We start from the raw sequence: 18,517 nt of genomic DNA, 5'->3' as shown, positions 1-18,517 counted from the left end.
AGAGGTCAGTGGAGTTACTCTAAACATTAAATAGTGTAAAGTATTAATAATTAAAGCACTTATATAGTTCTGATCACATAGGAGATGCAAAGTAAATACATGTTTGCAATTAAGTAAATATAAGTTGACTTCCCAGAGAAAGAAGTTGGATGAGCAGAAGGCAGAGGGAATTGAGAACTATGAGTCTCAGGTCGCTGCACAGAGTTAGAAATGAGAGGACAGGGTCTGGTCCCTAGGCCTTGTAGAGAACAATAACAATAGGAAATAGTGGAAAAATGGATGCAACTTACCTCTGAGCATTGAAGGTGGACAAGCTGAAAGACAGAAAAATATTGTCACAACTCTTTTCTCTCCCACTGTATTTCTCTCTGCTTTTTTAAAGAGAGTTCCTTCTTGGTAGGTCATTATAACAATAGGAAAAAATGTTACCTTTGGTCTTTATTTGCTTTTAACATAAGTCAGCAAGATTTGGACTTTTCAAGAAATCATTTATAACAAGGAATTTTGACTATGAGTGGGTAAGTGGTTAGTTAAAGCAGCATGTGCCCTATGCCCAGAAATTCCAGCACAACTGGGGAAAGGAGAAATAGGACCCCGCGGTGAAACAAGCATGGAGCGACTTACTGAGGGCTGTGGGGCTGGTCCATTTAGAAAACGCAACCAAGAACGTTTTTATCTTTCCCCCCACTTTTTCCCCATTCAGTATGTTTTTCATTTTGTGAAGTCCCTTGTAATATATCACTTTTAACTGCTGGGAAACTTTCCTCTCTGCTCTTTATTTTTTACATGAATCAGTGGAGTTTGTTTTTTTTCCCCACAGTTATTAAAAAGCTGAGAGACTTATTGAAAATGTGAATGTGAGACATAAAGGAAACGGTTACTTCTAATCTTTGAAAACCTATATGGTCAGAGAAGTTTCTTCAAGTATCTTGGAATTCAGATTTGGAAAAACAGACCAAGTAGGGCAAGAGACAGGAAAACTGTCTTAGAAACTTCTTATCCCCTCCTTTCTCTCCCATCAGTTTTTCATTGTCTGTAGGTAGTCTCTTGTTGGTCTTTATAACTAAGCGAAATTTTTTTCTCCCCTCTTCATTTTTATGTAAATTAGTAGTGTCAGACCTTTCCTGGTCAAAATAACCCAGAGGCATTTTGATAGCCAGGTTGCAAGAGAACAAGATGTACCTCAAGTCCTTTGTATTCCAGTATGGCCAGGTAAAGAATTTTGGACCCCATTAGAAATCAGTTAAATTCTGGGGCAAACAATCAAACAGACTTACTGACTGCATGAGGAGTTGATCCCGCTGAAAACAATCAGAGAGATTTTTTTTATTACTCCTTTCTTGTCTACTCATCTGTTCATTTTTTCTGTCAGAGACAGAAAAAGTTTTTCTGATCAGACATTTGAACTTCCCAGAAAAATTATAATCAGCTGATGGAATACTGGTTAATGGAGAAGCAAAAGGGAAAATAAAATAGGAGTTTCAAATTCCTATACCAGAACTCAGGTTCCAATAGACATTACTGGACCTTGATAAGTGCACAGCAGAGAAACAATTTACTAATTGCTGCTATAAATGAACTAGCTGGAAAATAGAAATATTATCTGTATTTTTTTCTCTCACTCATTTTTCTCTTCTGCATGGAAAGTCCCTAACTAACAATCTTTAGAACCATGGAGAAATTTTTTTTTTCTGCTCTTTATTTTTATATGACTCCTTGAACATTCTGGAAACTTATTAATAACTTAGTGGAATTCTGAATAATGGAAAAATAAAAGGTCAAGGAAGTGGGAGCTTTAAGTTATTGCAATCCCAATAAGGATGGTTCAGCTAGATCTGTTAGATACTGCTGGAGACAATTGAGTTCCTTTGGAAAGTGAGATATTCAAAGTTACAGGATGATCTCAAAGCTGAAAAGCAAAGAGAGAAATCAGTGTGGAAAGGCTGATGAAATAAGAACTAGTTTTCCTCTTACTATTTGAGAGAGAGTGTCAGAAATATCTGTGGAGATATAATCAAATCCTTGTAGGTGTTATAGTGCACTGTGGTGGGGAATACAATTGCCATCATACCTTGTAGGTTGAATTGTAGGATTCTGCCTTCTGCTTAGTCTGGGAGGCTTCGGGAAAGGGAGATGACTTATCTCTTCCCTTTTTGCAGTGGCTGGTCAACTGCTTAAAAATCTTACAGTGGGGTTGGTAATTTAAACTGTATTGACTTTACTATTTTTCTCCCTTTTTCTGCAGCCTTCTTAATGTCTCCTTCACTCATATAAATATACTCCCTCCCTTGCTGACAAGTCACAGTAAACTTCAGATAGTTTCCTCTATTTTAAAATATAATATAATATATATACACCTTCGGAGAAGGCAATGGCAAGCCACTCCAGTACTCTTGCCTAGAAAATCCCATGGATGGAGGAGCCTGGTGGGCTGAAGTCCATGGGGTCGCTAAGGGTCGGATGCGACTGAGCGACTTCACTTTCACTTTTCACTTTCACACATTGGAGAAGGAAAGGGCAACCCACTCCAGTGTTCTTGCCTGGAGAATCTCAGGGACGGGAGAGCCTTGTGGGCTTCCATCTATGGGGTCACACAGAGTCGGACACGACTGAAGTGACTTAGCAGCAGCAGCATATACACCTTATATATGTATATATTTGTATATAATGTATGTGTGTATGTATGTGTTAGAAATGCAAAAAAGCAAAATGGCTGTCTGAGGAGGCCTTACAAATAGCTGTGAAGAGAAGTGAAAAACAAAGGAGAAAAGGAAAGATATAAGCATCTGAATGCAGAGTTTCAAAGAATAGCAAGGAGAGATAAGAAAGCCTTCCTCAGCGATCAATGCAAAGAAATAGAGGAAAACAACAGAATGACAAAGACTAGAAATCTCTTCAAGAAAATTAGAGATTCCAAGGGAACATTTCATGCAACAATGGACTCAATAAAGGACGGAAATGTTATGGACCTAACAGAAGCAGAAGATATTAAGAAGAGGTGGCAAGAATACACAGAAGAACTATACAAAAAAGATCTTCACGACCCAGATGATCACGATGGTGTGATCACTCACCTAGAGCCAGACATCCTGGAATGTGATGTCAAGTGGGCCTTAGAAAGCATCACTACAAACAAAGCTAGTGGAGGTGATGGAATTCCAGCTGAGCTATTTCAAATCCTGAAAGATGATGCTGTGATAGTGCTGCATTCAGTATGTCAGCAAGTTTGGAAAATTCAGCAGTGGCTACAGGACTGGAAAAGGTCAGTTTTCATTCCAATCCCAAAGAAAGACAATGCCAAAGAATGCTCAAACTACCGTACAATTGAACTCATCTCACACTCTAGTAAAGTGATGCTCAAAATTCTCCAAGCCAGGCTTCAGCAATACGTGAACCGTGAACTTCCAGATGTTCAAGCTGGTTTTAGAAAAGGCAGAGGAACCAGAGATCAAACTGCCAACATCCGCTGGATCATGGAGAAAGCAAGAGAGTTCCAGAAAAACATCTATTTCTGCTTTATTGACTATGCCAAAGCCTTTGACTGTGTGGATCACAATAAACTGTGGAAAATTCTGAAAGAGATGGGAATGCCAGACCACCTGACCTGCCTCTTGAGAAATCTGTATGCAGGTCAGGAAGCAACAGTTAGAACTGGACATGGAACAACAGATTGGTTTCAAATAGGAAAAGAAGTAAGTCAAGGCTGTATATTGTCACCCTGCTTATTTAACTCATATGCAGAGTACATCATGAGGAACGCTGGGCTGGAAGAAGCACAAGCTGGAATCAAGATTGCTGGGAGAAATATCAATAACCTCAGATATGCAGATGACACCTCCTTTATGGCAGAAAGTGAGGAGGAACAAAAAAGTCTCTTGATGAAAGTGAAAGAGGAGAGTGAAAAAGTAGGCTTAAAGCTCAACATTCAGAAAACTAAGATCATGGCATCTGGTCCCATCACTTCATGGGAAATAAATGGGGAAACAGTGTCAGACTTTATTTCTTTGGGTTCCAAAATCACTGCAGATGGTGATTGCAGCCATGAAATTAAAAGACTCTTACTCCTTGGAAGGAAAGTTATGACCAACCTAGACAGCATATTAAAAAGCAGAGACATTACTTTGCCAACAAAGGTCTGTCTAGTCAAGGCTATGGTTTTTCCAGTAGTCATATACGGATGTGAGAGTTGGACTATAAAGAAAGCTGAGCACTGAAGAATTGATGCTGTTGAACTGTGGTGTTGGAGAAGACTCTTGAGAGTCCCTGGGACTGCAAGGAGATCCAGCCAGTCCATCCTAAAGGAGATCAGTCCTGGGTGTTCATTGGAGGGACTGATGTTGAAACTGAAACTCCAATACTTTGGCCACCTCATGCGAAGAGTTTACTCAATGGAAAAGACCCTGATACTGGGAAGGATTGGTGGCAGGAGGAGAAGGGGTCGACAGAGGATAAGATGGCTGGATGGCATCACCGACTCTATGGACATGAGTTTGGGTAAACTCCAGGAGCTGGTGATGGACAGGGAGGCCTGTTGTGCTGAGATTCATGGGATCGCAAGGAGTTGGCCATGACTGAGCGACTGAACTGAACTGAAGTGATGTGTTAGTTGCTCAGTCGTGTCTGACTCTTTGTGATGCCATGGACTGTAGCCTGCCAAGCTTCTTTGTCCATGCAATTCTCCAGGTAAGAATACTGGAGTGGGTTACAATCCCCTGCTCTATCTTCCCTACCCCGGGATTGAACCTGGGTCTTCTGCATTGCAGGTGGGTTCTTTACTGTCTGAGCCACCAGAGAAGCCCATAATATATGTTACATATATGTATATATTACATTATATATTTTGGGTTATTAAGTGGGATTGTAGTCCCCTCAATTCATTTATTCTTCGGGTGAGATGCAGCTAGATAGTGGAATGAGCAAGGGATCAGTTGCTTTTGAACTGTGGTGTTGGAGAAGACTCTTGAGAGTCCCTTGTACCGCAAGGAGCAAGGGATAGGGAAACGTAAATTTCTATACCCAGACCCTGTAGGAAGCTGAAAGCAACTGTAAGAACAGACATGGAACTTACAGGTCATTTCTGAAGTTTCAGCTGGTGGAAAAATGGAAGGAAAAAAAAAAGGAGAAATTAGTTTGTAGAACCAAGAGAACTCAGTTCTCACATTATGAGCTTAAAAAGAGTAACTGCAGAGAGGATTCAGGGAGCTCTGAAACCTGCCTGTTAGCTGAGGGTCTGGGCTTAAGCACCCACCCCTGTGCTTTGTATCCTCAGGTCTGTATCTCCTGCCTGGGGCAGAAAAGTGGCCATCCTTTTCATTCCTTTTGGGTTTTGTAAATAGAAGAAACACTTCCAGATGTTCATTAACTCTTAAACTTGTGCTTCTACACTTCTGTGTACTTTTGCCATTCTTATTTTCACTAGTCTTTTTTCTTCCTGACGTTTTAATTGATTTGGAAAGTTTTCTTCCAAATGCTTCTCTTTCTTAGTCCCATTTGAAGCACTTGGTTTTGTTAATTAAAAAATTAAACAATGTGTTTTGTGCATTCTCCAAATCACGTGTAATCTAGGGGAAAGTTTAGGAAGGAATGAATGTAACAATATAATTCATTTAAATGTTGCTATATATTTAAAAGTGTCTACACATAGGGAGAAGGAATTAAGCAGGGAGAAAAAGAAGGGGAAGGGAATTGATGGACCTATATAGATTCTCTGGCACTTGTGACCATTAGGGGACTTGGACCAATGGAGCCCTTCCTTTAGCCATAGTGGGATCCTCTGAGGTGAACTGATTTATGATTTTTTTCCCCTTATATAAAGTACGAGAACTCTCTAGACTGTTAGTCTTGGTGATAATAAAAAGTACTGAGAAAGGCAGCCTTGATTTAGGGGAACAGTCAGTAAATGATGGGTGGTATTTATCCACAACAAGAAACTTTTAGAGCAAAGGTTCGTCTAGTCAAGGCTATGGTTTTTCCAGTGGTCATGTATGGATGAGAGAGTTGGACTGTGAAGAAAGCTGATCGCTGAAGAACTGATGCTTTTGAACTGTGGTGTTGGAGAAGACTCTTGAGAGTCCCTTGGACTGCAAGGAGATCCAACCAGTCCATTCTAAAGGAGATCAGTCCTGGGTGTTCATTGGAAAGACTGATGCTGAAGCTGAAACTCCAATACTTTGGCCACCTCATGTGAAGAGTTGACTCACTGGAGAAGACTCTGATGCTGGGAGGGATTGGGGGCAGGAGGAGAGGGGATGACAGAGAATGAGATGGCTGGATGGCATCACCGACTCGATGGAGGTGAGTTTGAGTGAACTCTGGGAGTTGGTGATAGACAGGGAGGCCTGGCGTGCTGTGATTCATGGGGTCACGGAGAGTCAGACACGACTGAGCAACTGAACTGAACTGAACATCCATTTCAGCATTCACAGTATGATTGTGTGGGAGACCGCCTGTAGTCACCACATTTTAAGTTCCTTTTTCCAAGACATCCTGGAGGACTGTAAACTCCACAGCACCAGAGGTCAACCACATCTTTCTCTCTCTTATTCATGACTTTGTCCCCGGGGCTCATCAGTTTCTGATACATGGTAGAAGCTCAGCTAGTTGAAGTAATGTCTGAGTACACCCGACTTGCTTTCTGATATTTTTTTCCTATTTGGCTTAAATTTTGGGATGCTATTACTTGATTTCCAAACTAAAATTTTTTTATCACATAGGGTTGGTTTTGACACTCCAGATTTTGACACCAGCTTTGCTCTTTCTAGTTGCAGTACAAACTTAACCTTCCACTTTCTTCTCCTTGTGGTTTGTAGGTACCTGATGAATCTGTCAGTTCCTGTAACTGCAGCCGAACTACTGTCATATCTTGTTCCCTGAGCTCGAGTGTGTGTGTGTGTGTGTGTGTGTGTTGAGGATTGTTTGGGGTGATTGGGCAGGATGGGACTTGAGAAAGAAAAAGCCCTCTACCCTGAGGGCTCCCAGGGTAGACTAGATCCTGAGCGATATTCCTGGAAACTAGAAGGAACTTGGTAAGACTTCTATCTGTTTACATTTGATTGTCTTTTCCCTCTTTTACATTTATTTTCGAATATTACCCGCCTTTTCTCATTGTCTTTACATTGTCTCCATTATCTTTGAGCAGGCCCTTAATAAACTACAAAGCACTTCAGAATTGGAAAGCCATCCTTATTATTCTTCCTCTGTCACATTAAAAATTTTTATATTGCTTTAGAAGCCATTACTGATCATTATTGAGGGAATTTTCTTATTCCTTTTCTATAAAAAATAGCCCTGGAAAATTCTAGGCAGGTAGAAACTGGGAAGCATGAAAACATGTCTAAAACCACCATCCTTCTGGCAATAGATACATTTAAGACAGGAAACAGGCCCTTTAGACATTGCAGAACACCAGAGGAAAGAAATAGGTAAGGGACTTACCACTGGGTCCAGTATACTGTACTAAAAACAGAAATAAACATAAATTATTGTATTTGTTAAACATGAAAAACACATGTGTACCATTGATGTTTTCCAAAGGAGAGCAATGAAAATGGTTTCCCTTGAATAACTAAATCCCAATTTTCAAGATTAAATATTTTTTACTGCACTGCTGCTGGACTATAGCCTTTCCATAAGAATCGCATCTTCCTCTCAGAGATCTGTAACCCTGTTTTAGTTGACAAGATAACCATTTCATTGTTGCCTTTCCAAGTGTTTAAGGTAAAATCTTAATTATATTCTCTTCTTTTCGTTTGCCTCATATTTTTTCTTCACATCATTTTTTATCCCTCTCTGAGCCATCTTTCTATTGTCTTCTTCATCATTTCTTACATCATCCTCCCCCAGATTCTCTGTTGCATCTTTTCTTTGGAATGGTCTTCTAATAATTATTGACAAACCACTATTATCAGTATTATTAATTTGAGTAATATGTAAGAGTGGAACACATGTACCTTATTAATGTATATATGTATCTTATTAATATATATATTTATATATACATACATATGGGCAACTTACCAATAGGTCCTGGAGTTTGCACTAAAAAGAAATCCAAATTAGCAAATGAGTATGGGTGTTCGGATGAAGAATACATCTTTTAATGAATTTTATTTAGGGATGAGACTTGGAGAGGTAGGGTATGGGAGAGGAAGTTGTATCAGTAATGAGAACATCAGGGAGCTTGGTTAACTATAGAACAAAAAGGATATTCAAATATACTGCAATATTTCAGTCTGAGGTAAGGGTTTCCTACGATCCTTGTCAACCAAGGAGACAGTAAAGAAATTTGAAACTTTATCCTTTTCTTTCCTATCAGTAACAGAAGATACTGCTTTTTCAAGGGACCACCCTGTACTAAAGTATTTCTGACCAGCTAATATGTTCTACGGAGAAGGTGTTATTAGGGTAGGAAGATAAGGGTCCTGTCTTCTCACAGATTCCAGCTTACTGGGGACTGATAAAGGGTCAAAGACTGCTTTGATTAGTTTTAGTGTCTGTGGACAAAGGGTCAACAAAGTCTTCAGTTTTTAATGAGAATTTAGCCTTCAGTTGATTTTCTAGCTCTGATCCTTTGGTGACCTGATAAAGATTGTAAATCTGCCATGTTACTTGGCAACATTGGTTTTACACAAGAATGATCCTTGAACAGTGAACTGAATCTGAACTATAAATACCTTTTTAGAAACCCATGGCTTTGGGCTTCCTTGAGTGTAGTGCCCATGTGTTTAGGCGTTTTCTTATGGGATCTCTTTAGACATCTGCACAGACCATTGTCAAGATTACTCTAGCAGAAGAGGAGTGGGTATAATATCCGCTTTACCCACCACCATTGAATCCAACAACATAATGCATTTGAGATTTAGAAAAGTCTTGAAGCATTATAAGACTCATTCAAAGAATGTGACTAGATACAAATGCAAGACTCATATTCATTTTGTCAAATGAGCATAGAGGAACCTAAAATCATATTTATTTAATTTTATAATTTAAAAATATTTTCAGTTTTCGCTAGGAATACTATAATCCAGTGTGTGAAGCTATGACTGTTTGCTTTTGTTTATAAGCATATGATTATGGATAATTGTATCTTGAAGCCTAACCATTATTTATAATGCTTCTATGGAAAATGCAACAGGGAAAGTTGCTAAAAGTTGGTGAAATAGAACCTACCTATCCTGGAGAGAACTTTTCAGAGTAGTTAGAAATGAAAAGAATCTTAAAATTTCTTTTTTTTTAACAAAATAAAGATTATGTAAGGAAAGATTACACACACAGAAAGCAAGAAGTTTAGAAGCTATGTTCTACATTTTTATTATATATTGGTTTTAAAGAGCTAGATTATGTACTAAAGTGGGAACAGCTCACAGAAGACCATCCTTAGGGGATTTTTTTTTTAACTTATTTTTCAGCTTCATAGTTAATATCTTTTATTGCAGAACTTGGGTGAGTCCAACCTTTAGGAATTCTGGGTGGGATAATGAGGCAGTGGAAACACTTGGTCCTGGAGTCTATGGGCATGAATCATTGAATTAAAAATAGACTGATGTTTTAAGCATTATAAAGGATTAAAAGATTATATAATTTGAGACTTAGGTGACTTACCGATGGTCTTTTGAGAGAGCTCTATAAAAGAATAAAAAAGAAGAAAAGAAGTGAAGAAACTGAGGAGGTGCTTTCAGGTTCTGGTTTGCGTTCTCTAGTAAGACTGTACCACCAAACTTAGTGGGTAGTGGGGCTGTTGCCTTTATTGCTGGAATGGTAAGAAAATCTATTACATATAAGAGCTCCTCACCTAATGGATCCACTGAGAGGGTAAGTAGTGAAGAGAGATTACCCTGGTGGTCCATTAAAATCTCTGTAGAGGACTGGAAAAATCCTCCATTTAAACTTGGTTATCTTCCTTTCTCCCTTGTTTCACTTCACTTCATCTCATTCTGGTTTTAAAAGTCCTTTGTATGATGTTGACAAGTCTTTGGAAACCTTCTACAAGTGTTTGTCTTTTACTTTATAGCTTGTATTTAGCAGTGGAATGTACATTCACAGAATCATTAATGATTTGCAGAAATGCTTGGTAGAAGAAAATTGAAAGGTCAAGAAAATGTGGACCTTCAAACCCCTGAAGTCCTAACGGGGTATCCAAGGGAGGATCCTTAATATACTGAAGGCAACTAAAATGCTCTACAGTGAAGAATTAGACAGCAAACTTACTGATAGGTCCTGTAGCTCCAGCTGAGAAAGAGAGAGAAAGAGAGAGAGATCAGTATGTTGCACAACTGTGAAAAAGATACCCATTCTCCAACACTTACTCTAGAGGGAGTGTCATAATGAAAACCCCAGGGAGACCAAAGGTTGCGTGTATGGCAGTCCTTGGATAGGCTTCCTGTTGCAGAACCTAGGAGACCTACAGGAATGGAGGCCTGCCTTTTTCAGTGATGATCAAAACTCTAGAGGATTTGGAAAGACTCATTCCTGCTAATTTGTAATGCCTCTTTTTTTCTTAGAATTTTTTCTTTTTTTCCTCATTCCTTTAGGGACTTACTGTTATTTGAAAAGTGAACCTTCCCTTGCTGACAGCATTAGGACTGCTTCTAAGAGGGTCTTTTTCTTTTCTACTTTCTTACATTAGCCCATAGAAGCTCCACTTCATTCAGAGCTTTTTTGGAAACTGATAGGAATACTAGGGGAGTCAAGAAGCATGATATCAAGAAAAAGAGCAGATCAGTTCTAAAGACCTGTAGGTCAGATGTCAAAGGAACCAGAGTAGATAAACAAGTTCAGTACTTACGAATAGGTGCTGTGAATTGCACTGAAATGCAAAGAGGAAGGAAATTGGTGTGGTTTGATATTAACTGAATTCTTATGCCACTAATATTATTTTTAAGAACACAGGAAGACCCATAATCCACCCACTGCATCAAATCGTTCAGCATTCATCTTAAGTGATAAATCTATGGCAGAGGAGAACGTATAGAACCTAGTCTGAAGGTCGTTATCTCTTCTTCACCCTCATCCCTCTCCCTCTTCTGTTTTCCTGTTTTCTCTACCTTTCAGCTGTCTCAAAGGATTCTAACTATTTAGGAATTGGTAGATGTCAGTTCCTTTATCTTTTTTTCATCACCATCTCTTCCTTTGTCTTCACCATGCTTATTCTTTTGCCTTCTCCTAGAACTACCTGTTTTTCTTGTAGTCTTTCCTCAATTTAGGAAAAGCCCATAAATAACAGTTTTGATTATTTTGATCATAACTCAGAGAATTTTTTCCTGGTCATTATTTTAAATATAAATTATTTGGTTTTCCCTTGTCTTAAACTCAATTACAATTCAGGGTATCTATTTCTGATAGCTTAGGCATCAGGAGATTCAAATGCAATCAAGAAGCATGACTGGGAAAACCTAGAGATGTAGAAATGGAACCAGGGTGAAGAGAGGGTGCCCTATCCCACTGAAGACCAAAGTGTCAGAATTAGGAAACAGAAAAGGAACTTACTTATTGGGCCAATAGTTCCAGCTAAAATATGAGAAAAACAAGACAGAACTAATTAGAATGGTTCTTTGGCATAGGAAAATGCAATTTTCATTGAAATTATTTCTGGGAAAACGTCAGAAGTATAGACACCAGGACTAAAATTTCCACTTCACTGGAAAAGTAAATGAAGTTTATTCTTCATTCTCCATCTTGGAGGATCCCCGGACTACTGGCTCTGGCAGCTGGAGCTGCAAGGGTGCAGTGGTCAGTGTTCCTTCCCCAGTGGGTGCCTTATTTGTAGCTTTGTAGATTACAGGCCATTGTCCTTCCCCCAGCTGGGCTAATTTGAACTTGTTTAGCTGGAAACCATAACCTCATCTTCTGAAGGAGGAAGTGGGAATTTCTGTCTCTTTTAAGTGACCTTGGTTCCCTTATTCAGCAGATTAACTTAGTCTTCAATATCTTAGTGTCTAAGAGGGAATAGAAACTTCTAGATAGACTCAAGACATTCATATTGGGGGCTAAAGAGATTGGGGCATGAGATACCCATGCTTAGCAATAACAGCTTTCTCTTTCTTTACACACATACCCCTCTATACCTCCTAGGTGCACTTTTGTGGCACCTCTCCAGTATTTATGCTTGAAGTTTGAATTTTGAGTATCTTAATCATATTTTGTGTGCATAAACACTCCAGGAGGAGTAGACACAGGATATGATTTGCCCTGAGCCCTAACTGCTCAAATTGTTCTTCTTCCTCCTCTCTTCAGGGTTGGCACTGCCCAAGTGCTCAAGTTCTGAACATCTTCAGGAGTGATGGATAGAGATGTGTAAGGAAATTAATCAAACCTCTCTGAGTTTCATCTTTCTTATTATTGGCTTTAAGGCTACTCTTTGTGTGGAGAATCTTTAGAGATAGAGGAACTAGTTTAACTTAGGTCAAGTACACTCAACTTTTAATTTTTTTCCTTCCAAATGCAAAAGGACTGAAACTCTGTAAGGCAATAGTTCTAAACTTTACTGTGCACACAAATCACTTGGGGATCTTGTTACAAAGCAGATTCTGATTTAATAGTTCTGAGAATGGGTGTTAGGCTGAGATTCTGCATTTCTCATAAACTCCAAGGTGATGCCAACACAGGTCCTTGGACTCACTTTATACAGCAAGGCTGTAAAGGACTGGTAAAATTTCAAAGCATTTGTACGTTGCTCTCTCCTTTTACCTTTTTTTTCTTATTTCTAAATCAACTGCCTCTCACTCATCTCTCTTTATTCTCCCCCAGTGCTTCTACCAGAAATGTTTGGTTATATCATTTAAAATGCTATCTGGACACTTCTTCCAGATTTACTCTTTGATAATAGCAGGGCATATAAATTCCACACAGCTGTCAACAATATCCCGGGTATCCTAGGTCAGCGAGCTGGAACTCACTATCCTCATCTTCTGAGTGTTACTGGGATTTCTAGAAAGGAAACTTCCTACTTTTCTAACACTTCCCTCTGCCACCAAATCTCAAAATTTTTATATAATTAAAACTGACAGTACTTCCTCACAGAGGAACCTAGCTTGTTAAGATAATATTAGAGAATAAAGAGAAAAGAATTAGCACGTTGTGCAGGAGGGGTTAAAAACATCCAGGGATAGGAGTGTCTTACATATTCTAACTGTATAGTGATGCAAAACACAGGAGGATTAAAATACAGAAAAAGAACTTACCTATGGGTCCTACAGTGCCAGCTAAAATGTAAACATAAACAAGTTTGACTGAAGAATGTACATTTCATGGAGTTTCAGAATAAGCATTTACTACATATCAGATTTACATGGAGGGCAGTGAGGAGGTGAATCTGCATCCCCCCCACACCCTTTTCCTTAGGAATCCAATAAGATCATATTCTCCCCAATTATTTTCTGTATTCTCAATTTTTATAGTCGTCTTGTCAGATCCTTCTAAAAGTTTCTTTTTGCCAAATGACCCCATTGAACTAGGGATTTTATTTTACTTTTTGGTTAATTATTTTTTATTAGCGGAATTTCCACTTTGCAAAATGAGAAAATCATTAGTTACTTAGGGGGATCCTGAAATCAACATCAAGTTCTTCATACCAGTAAAGGAGAGCAATAAAATAATGAGTAATCGTTCTCTTTCCTCCATCTTTATGTGCCTCCTCAACTCCCTCCCCCGCAGTCCCCTAATAGTAGGCACTCCCCACTCCCCCCAGCCCAGTCCCACAGTAGTAGGCACTTTGCAAAAGATGGAAACAACTGAGTTGAGGGGAAACTTACGTAAAAGTTCTGGAGTTGCTTTTAAGTCATTTGTATCACCTATGATGAAAATTGACAAGAAGTTTGAGAAATAAATGTTTGCTGTTTAACCAAAAGAGAAAGAAAATTGACAAATATAATCCCACTGCGATTTAGACTTTCAGAGGGCATGAGGTACAAATACCCTTGAGGTTAAAGATCCAGTATTAGAGAGTCCTAGCTTTGCAACTTTCTAGCTCTTTGACTGGGTAAGTCACTAAACCTTTGAAACATTAATTTTCTAATCTTTAAAATGGAAATCATATCTCCTGTCTTACATGCAATGTTGCAGTGAAAAAGCAAGCATAATAATGGATAGGAAAGCTGAGAAGTTCAAATAGAAATGTTATGGAAAGAAATATTCAGTGACTACAAGGAATGAAATTCTTCTGCAAAATAGTCAGTTTTCACTGCATTTAAGGTATTCAGCTTTATTTTACTTTTCTTCTACTTTCTTGTTTCTCTCTTTTATTCCTTACTGTCATTTAGAAAGTTCTGAATGTTGGTGACAGGACATAATTATGAGCATTTCAGTATGTTTTTCTGATTTATTAATCTGTGTGATTTTACTCTTAAAAAAACTATCCTTTTGTTTTTCTTAGTTACCTTGCAGTCTCTTAACTGTTGTTTGTGGCTTGAAAAACCCATCTTATTTTCAGATGCCAAAAGTCTCTTTACTGAACCAAGTTTTTTTTTTAATGAAATGAGTTAATTTTCTCATGGAATTCCCAAGGTTTTGCATATATATAAAATTATGACTTGGACTTAGAACCTACTTTGGTCTTTAACTTTCCTGTTTTAGAGATTTTCACTGATATTCTTGCTCCCTGTTACTTTCGTCACTTTGTCCTTTTTTTTTTTTTTAACCTATTCAGCTCTTTGTTTTTTAAGTATTTTTATCCTCTTTGTTTATCACTGAGTGCTGAAGTCTTATTTAAACAATTATATTTAGTAGGAAATATTTTGAGTTGCAAAGTTTACAATTTCTTTTTCTCTTTTTATTGAAGCATAAAGTAAAGTTGCTCAGTCATGTACGACTCTTTGTGATCCCATTGGCTGTATCATGCCAGGCTCCTCCGTCCATGGAATTTTCCAGGCAAGAGTACTGCAGTGGATTGCCATTTCCTTCTCCAGGGGATCTTCCTGACCCAGGGATTGAACCCAGGTCTCCCGCATTGCAGGCAGATACTTTACCATCTGAGCCAGCAAGGAAGCCCAACTATACTTATTGAAATATAGTTGAATTAAAATACATTAGTTTCAGGTGTATGGCATAGTGACTCAGTATTTTACATATTATGCTCCATTAAAAGTTATTACAAGATAATGGCTATAATCTTCAGTGCTACATAGTAAATCTTTGTTTTCATTTGCATATTTATGACTCTGTTTTTGTTTATTTGTTTTTTATGTTGCTGCTGCTACTGCTGCTAAGTCACTTCAGTCGTGTACGACTCTGTGCGACCCCATAGACGGCAGCCCACCAGGCTCTCCCATCCCTGGGATTCTCCAGGCAAGAACACTGGAGTGGGTTGCCATTTCCTTCTCCAATATGTGAAAGTGAAAAGTGAAAGTGAAGTTGCTCAGTCTTGTCCGACTAGTAGCGACCCCATGGACTGTAGCCCAACCAGGCTCCTCTGTCCATGGGATTTTCTAGGCAAGAGTACTGGAGTGGCTTGCCATTGCCTTCTCCAGTTTTTTATGTTAGGTGGGAAATAATAGCTTTTTCCATAAATGATGAGATCTACTTCAGCATTTGGGAAGAGATGTCAGTTTTTCTAAGTGGTATAAATTGAAGTAACATGTCATGCCCGCTACCGAATAAAGGTAGTTTAAAAATACATATATTGTTAAGAATGACAAACACATTTGAGTTGTATGCCAATTCTAAGTTGCAACTCCCTGGAGATTAGGAGAATTTTAGGCCGCATGTGGGCTGAGCAGGAATGAGCAGGAAAGAGAACTATGATCCATTATTGAAGTCTGCCACCGGCAAAAGTGTGAACAGAGGTGGCATGCGTATCATCTATTTTCTACTCCTGACCTAAAGTACTATAGAATAACGAGGACAGGAAAATTTTAAACTGAGAGTTTTGTAGTCTTGTCTACAGTGAAGACAATAAGTAGGACAGTGAAAGATAACCACTTACTGACTTTCGGAGTGGAGAAGTAGCTAAAAAATGATGACATGAGTATCTTGCCTAAGTGCCACTATGTGCTTTTTCTTATTAAGAATGTGGTTTCTCGAATCACTAGTTCAGGGTTGATGCATGTTATAGGATCCTCGGGGCTGGCATGCAGGAATGACCCAGAGGGAGGATAAAGGGAGGAGGGAGGTGGGAGGGGGGTTCAGGAGGGGGAACTTATGTAAACCCGGGGCGAATTCATGTCAATATATGGCAAAACCAAAAAAAAAAAAGAAATTCTCATGAGAGTCTGCAACATTGAATTATAGGAAAAAAATGTCAATCTAGTAAATTCTGTTCTGAAAAACGTGCTAAAAAAAAAAAAGAATGTGGTTTCTATGGTTACTCTTCTTAATGAAAATGTCAGAATTAGTTCTCTTAGAAAGTGCTAAATTTTCCATACTGGACAGAAATCACAATACTGATTATCTTTGTGGGTATCACAAGCTTAGTTGCTGTTAGGAGACATCAGTTCTCATGAATTATGAATGTTAGTTATGGGGCTAGTGGGGATGTTGGCCATTTGAAAAATGGACACCCTATCTAAAACCACAAAATACAAAGCTGAAAATAATGTTATGTTGTTCAAACAAAATACATCTACAGGTGGCATTTTATATGACATAGGTAAGATAATTAATGAAAGAGAAGGTGGAGAATTGTGAGCCTCAAGCCTGGTCACTCTGACAAAGCAGGGAACAGATAAGACAGGGAGATTACCTCTGCCTAGTACAGAAGCCCTACAAACCAGATTAAAAAAAAATTTTTTTTTATACTGTGCTGCATGGTATGCTGCTGCTGCTAAGTCGCTTCAGTCGTGTCTGACTCTATGCGACCCCATAGACTGCAGTCTGCCAGGCTCCCCCGTCCCTGGGATTCTCCAGGCAAGAATACTGGAATGGGTTGCCATTTCCTTCTCCAATGCTGCATGGTATATAAGGTCTTAATTCCCTGACCAGGGATCGAACCTGTGTCCCTTTCAGTGAAAGTGCAGAGTCTTAACCACTGGACAACCAGGGAAGTCCCCAGAACAACATTTTAAAATCATAGGTTCATTACATTTTCTAGGCTGCAATTCAGTTCACATGATTTTATCTCCTCTCATTTTATATAGAGCTCTTACAAACCAGATTTTGAAACAAAAAGAAAACTTACTCACAGATTCTTGCGGTAAAACTAAAGAACAATAGAAAATATTCAAATCAGTCTAGAGTTAATTATTTAAATAATCCACCTATTTCCCAAGTCTTTCCAGAAACTGTACATTAGACCCTCCATTCTCCTGTAGGTACAAGTTACCACACCTCTCAAATCTTTAAGTCTCAAATCTTCTTTCCTCTTGGACACTATGCAGGAGTGGAAATTTTAGGGAGAGAATTCAAATTTACTATATTCCCAAGATAATGATTCTATTCAGCACCTTTTATTTCCCCTATTTTCCATTCCTTACCCTTTTCTCTTTTCAGTTTGGAGAGTATCCTCTCCAAAATGTGATAGCTTCAAGAACCAAAGAAAGGCCATGTTACTTTTATAAAAAAAACAAACAAAAAACCAAGACTGAGAGATGCAAAGGTCTGTGCCTGAATACCCAAAAAATTATGGGCGGTTTTAGCCTCCAGTGTCTCTGACTCTAAGTTAGTGCACTTTCCTCTGTACCCCACTCAATTTTCTCCTCTTTCTATTCTTCCTGGAATATTCTTTTAAAAAGTAATTTCTTTCCTACTTATAAACTCAATTTTTTTTCTGTTCTTTTCTATTGATCTTTGGAGTGTTCTTATAAAATAATTTAAGTTATAGAGAAAACGTGATAATTATTAATGATAATAATTATGACAGTAATAGTAACATACAAACTTCTGTAGAATGAATCCCCAGTATATTCAGTGCAGAAAAGATGAGCATTTCTCTTACTTGCCTTGTTACATTTTAAATTGCTATATGAAACTTGATAATTTTCATTATCTTTCAAGACCTTATTTAATGACTCTCTAAAATAATAGGGTTTAACAACACTTTTCAGCTCAACTTTTAACAATCTAGTTAGTCTGAATTCACAGACTGAAGTTCTATATTCCTGGGCCTTTCATCATTAACTGATAAAATCTACGATAATGGAGAAGCAAAAGGGCTGACATTCTTCGTGGTGGAGAAACAACTGGGAACATGCTCAATCCCTGAACTCCGTTAAATGGACACACAGATAAATCCTTGAGGCCAACTCCTTAAAAACGTCAGAGTTAATTCCCCTTTGAAGAGAAGCATGAGAAAAAGACTCTCACCCTCTCATCCTGAGGGAGCACTCAATTCTCTGTTCTACCTGTGGTGAGATTTGGTCACAGATTTTTAAAGATTCTTTGCTTTAGTGCTGTGACTGAAGCCCAGAAAAATGTTTAGGGCAAGTGATGAGCATGGAGGCCATTTACTTTTTCTGCTCAACCTTTGTAAAGGTTGAAACTCTTCAGGGAGCTTGGAAGACCTGAGTCTTGGCTAAACTTTCTTTAGTTGCCCTATATTCTCCTTTGTTTTTACTCAGTTGCTCTCATTTCTCTTTCCTGAATTGAGAAA

General features: G+C 38.5%; 1 protein-coding gene across 1 annotated transcript in view; it reads right to left on the bottom strand.

Moving 5' to 3' along the window:
* The window catches only part of TSBP1 (testis expressed basic protein 1), a 63,815-nt gene that overhangs the window by 30,606 nt on the left and 14,692 nt on the right, over window positions 1–18,517 (bottom strand). The window contains exons 10-23 of the mRNA XM_088831303.1: window positions 17,108–17,128; window positions 13,749–13,787; window positions 13,179–13,199; window positions 11,485–11,505; window positions 10,784–10,804; window positions 10,207–10,227; window positions 9,601–9,621; window positions 8,017–8,037; window positions 7,435–7,455; window positions 5,069–5,089; window positions 1,895–1,909; window positions 1,272–1,301; window positions 621–647; window positions 291–314 (exon numbers count right to left, since the gene is read on the bottom strand). Coding sequence (XP_088687429.1) covers window positions 291–314; window positions 621–647; window positions 1,272–1,301; window positions 1,895–1,909; window positions 5,069–5,089; window positions 7,435–7,455; window positions 8,017–8,037; window positions 9,601–9,621; window positions 10,207–10,227; window positions 10,784–10,804; window positions 11,485–11,505; window positions 13,179–13,199; window positions 13,749–13,787; window positions 17,108–17,128 — 324 coding nt within the window. The remainder of the gene's footprint in view (window positions 1–290; window positions 315–620; window positions 648–1,271; window positions 1,302–1,894; window positions 1,910–5,068; window positions 5,090–7,434; window positions 7,456–8,016; window positions 8,038–9,600; window positions 9,622–10,206; window positions 10,228–10,783; window positions 10,805–11,484; window positions 11,506–13,178; window positions 13,200–13,748; window positions 13,788–17,107; window positions 17,129–18,517) is intronic.

This window comes from Moschus berezovskii, chromosome 23, assembly GCF_049115385.1.
Source record: "Moschus berezovskii isolate FMDL1 chromosome 23, NW_MosBer_1.0, whole genome shotgun sequence".
NCBI lineage: Eukaryota > Metazoa > Chordata > Mammalia > Artiodactyla > Moschidae > Moschus > Moschus berezovskii.
This window is presented reverse-complemented; position numbering and strand designations above follow the sequence as displayed.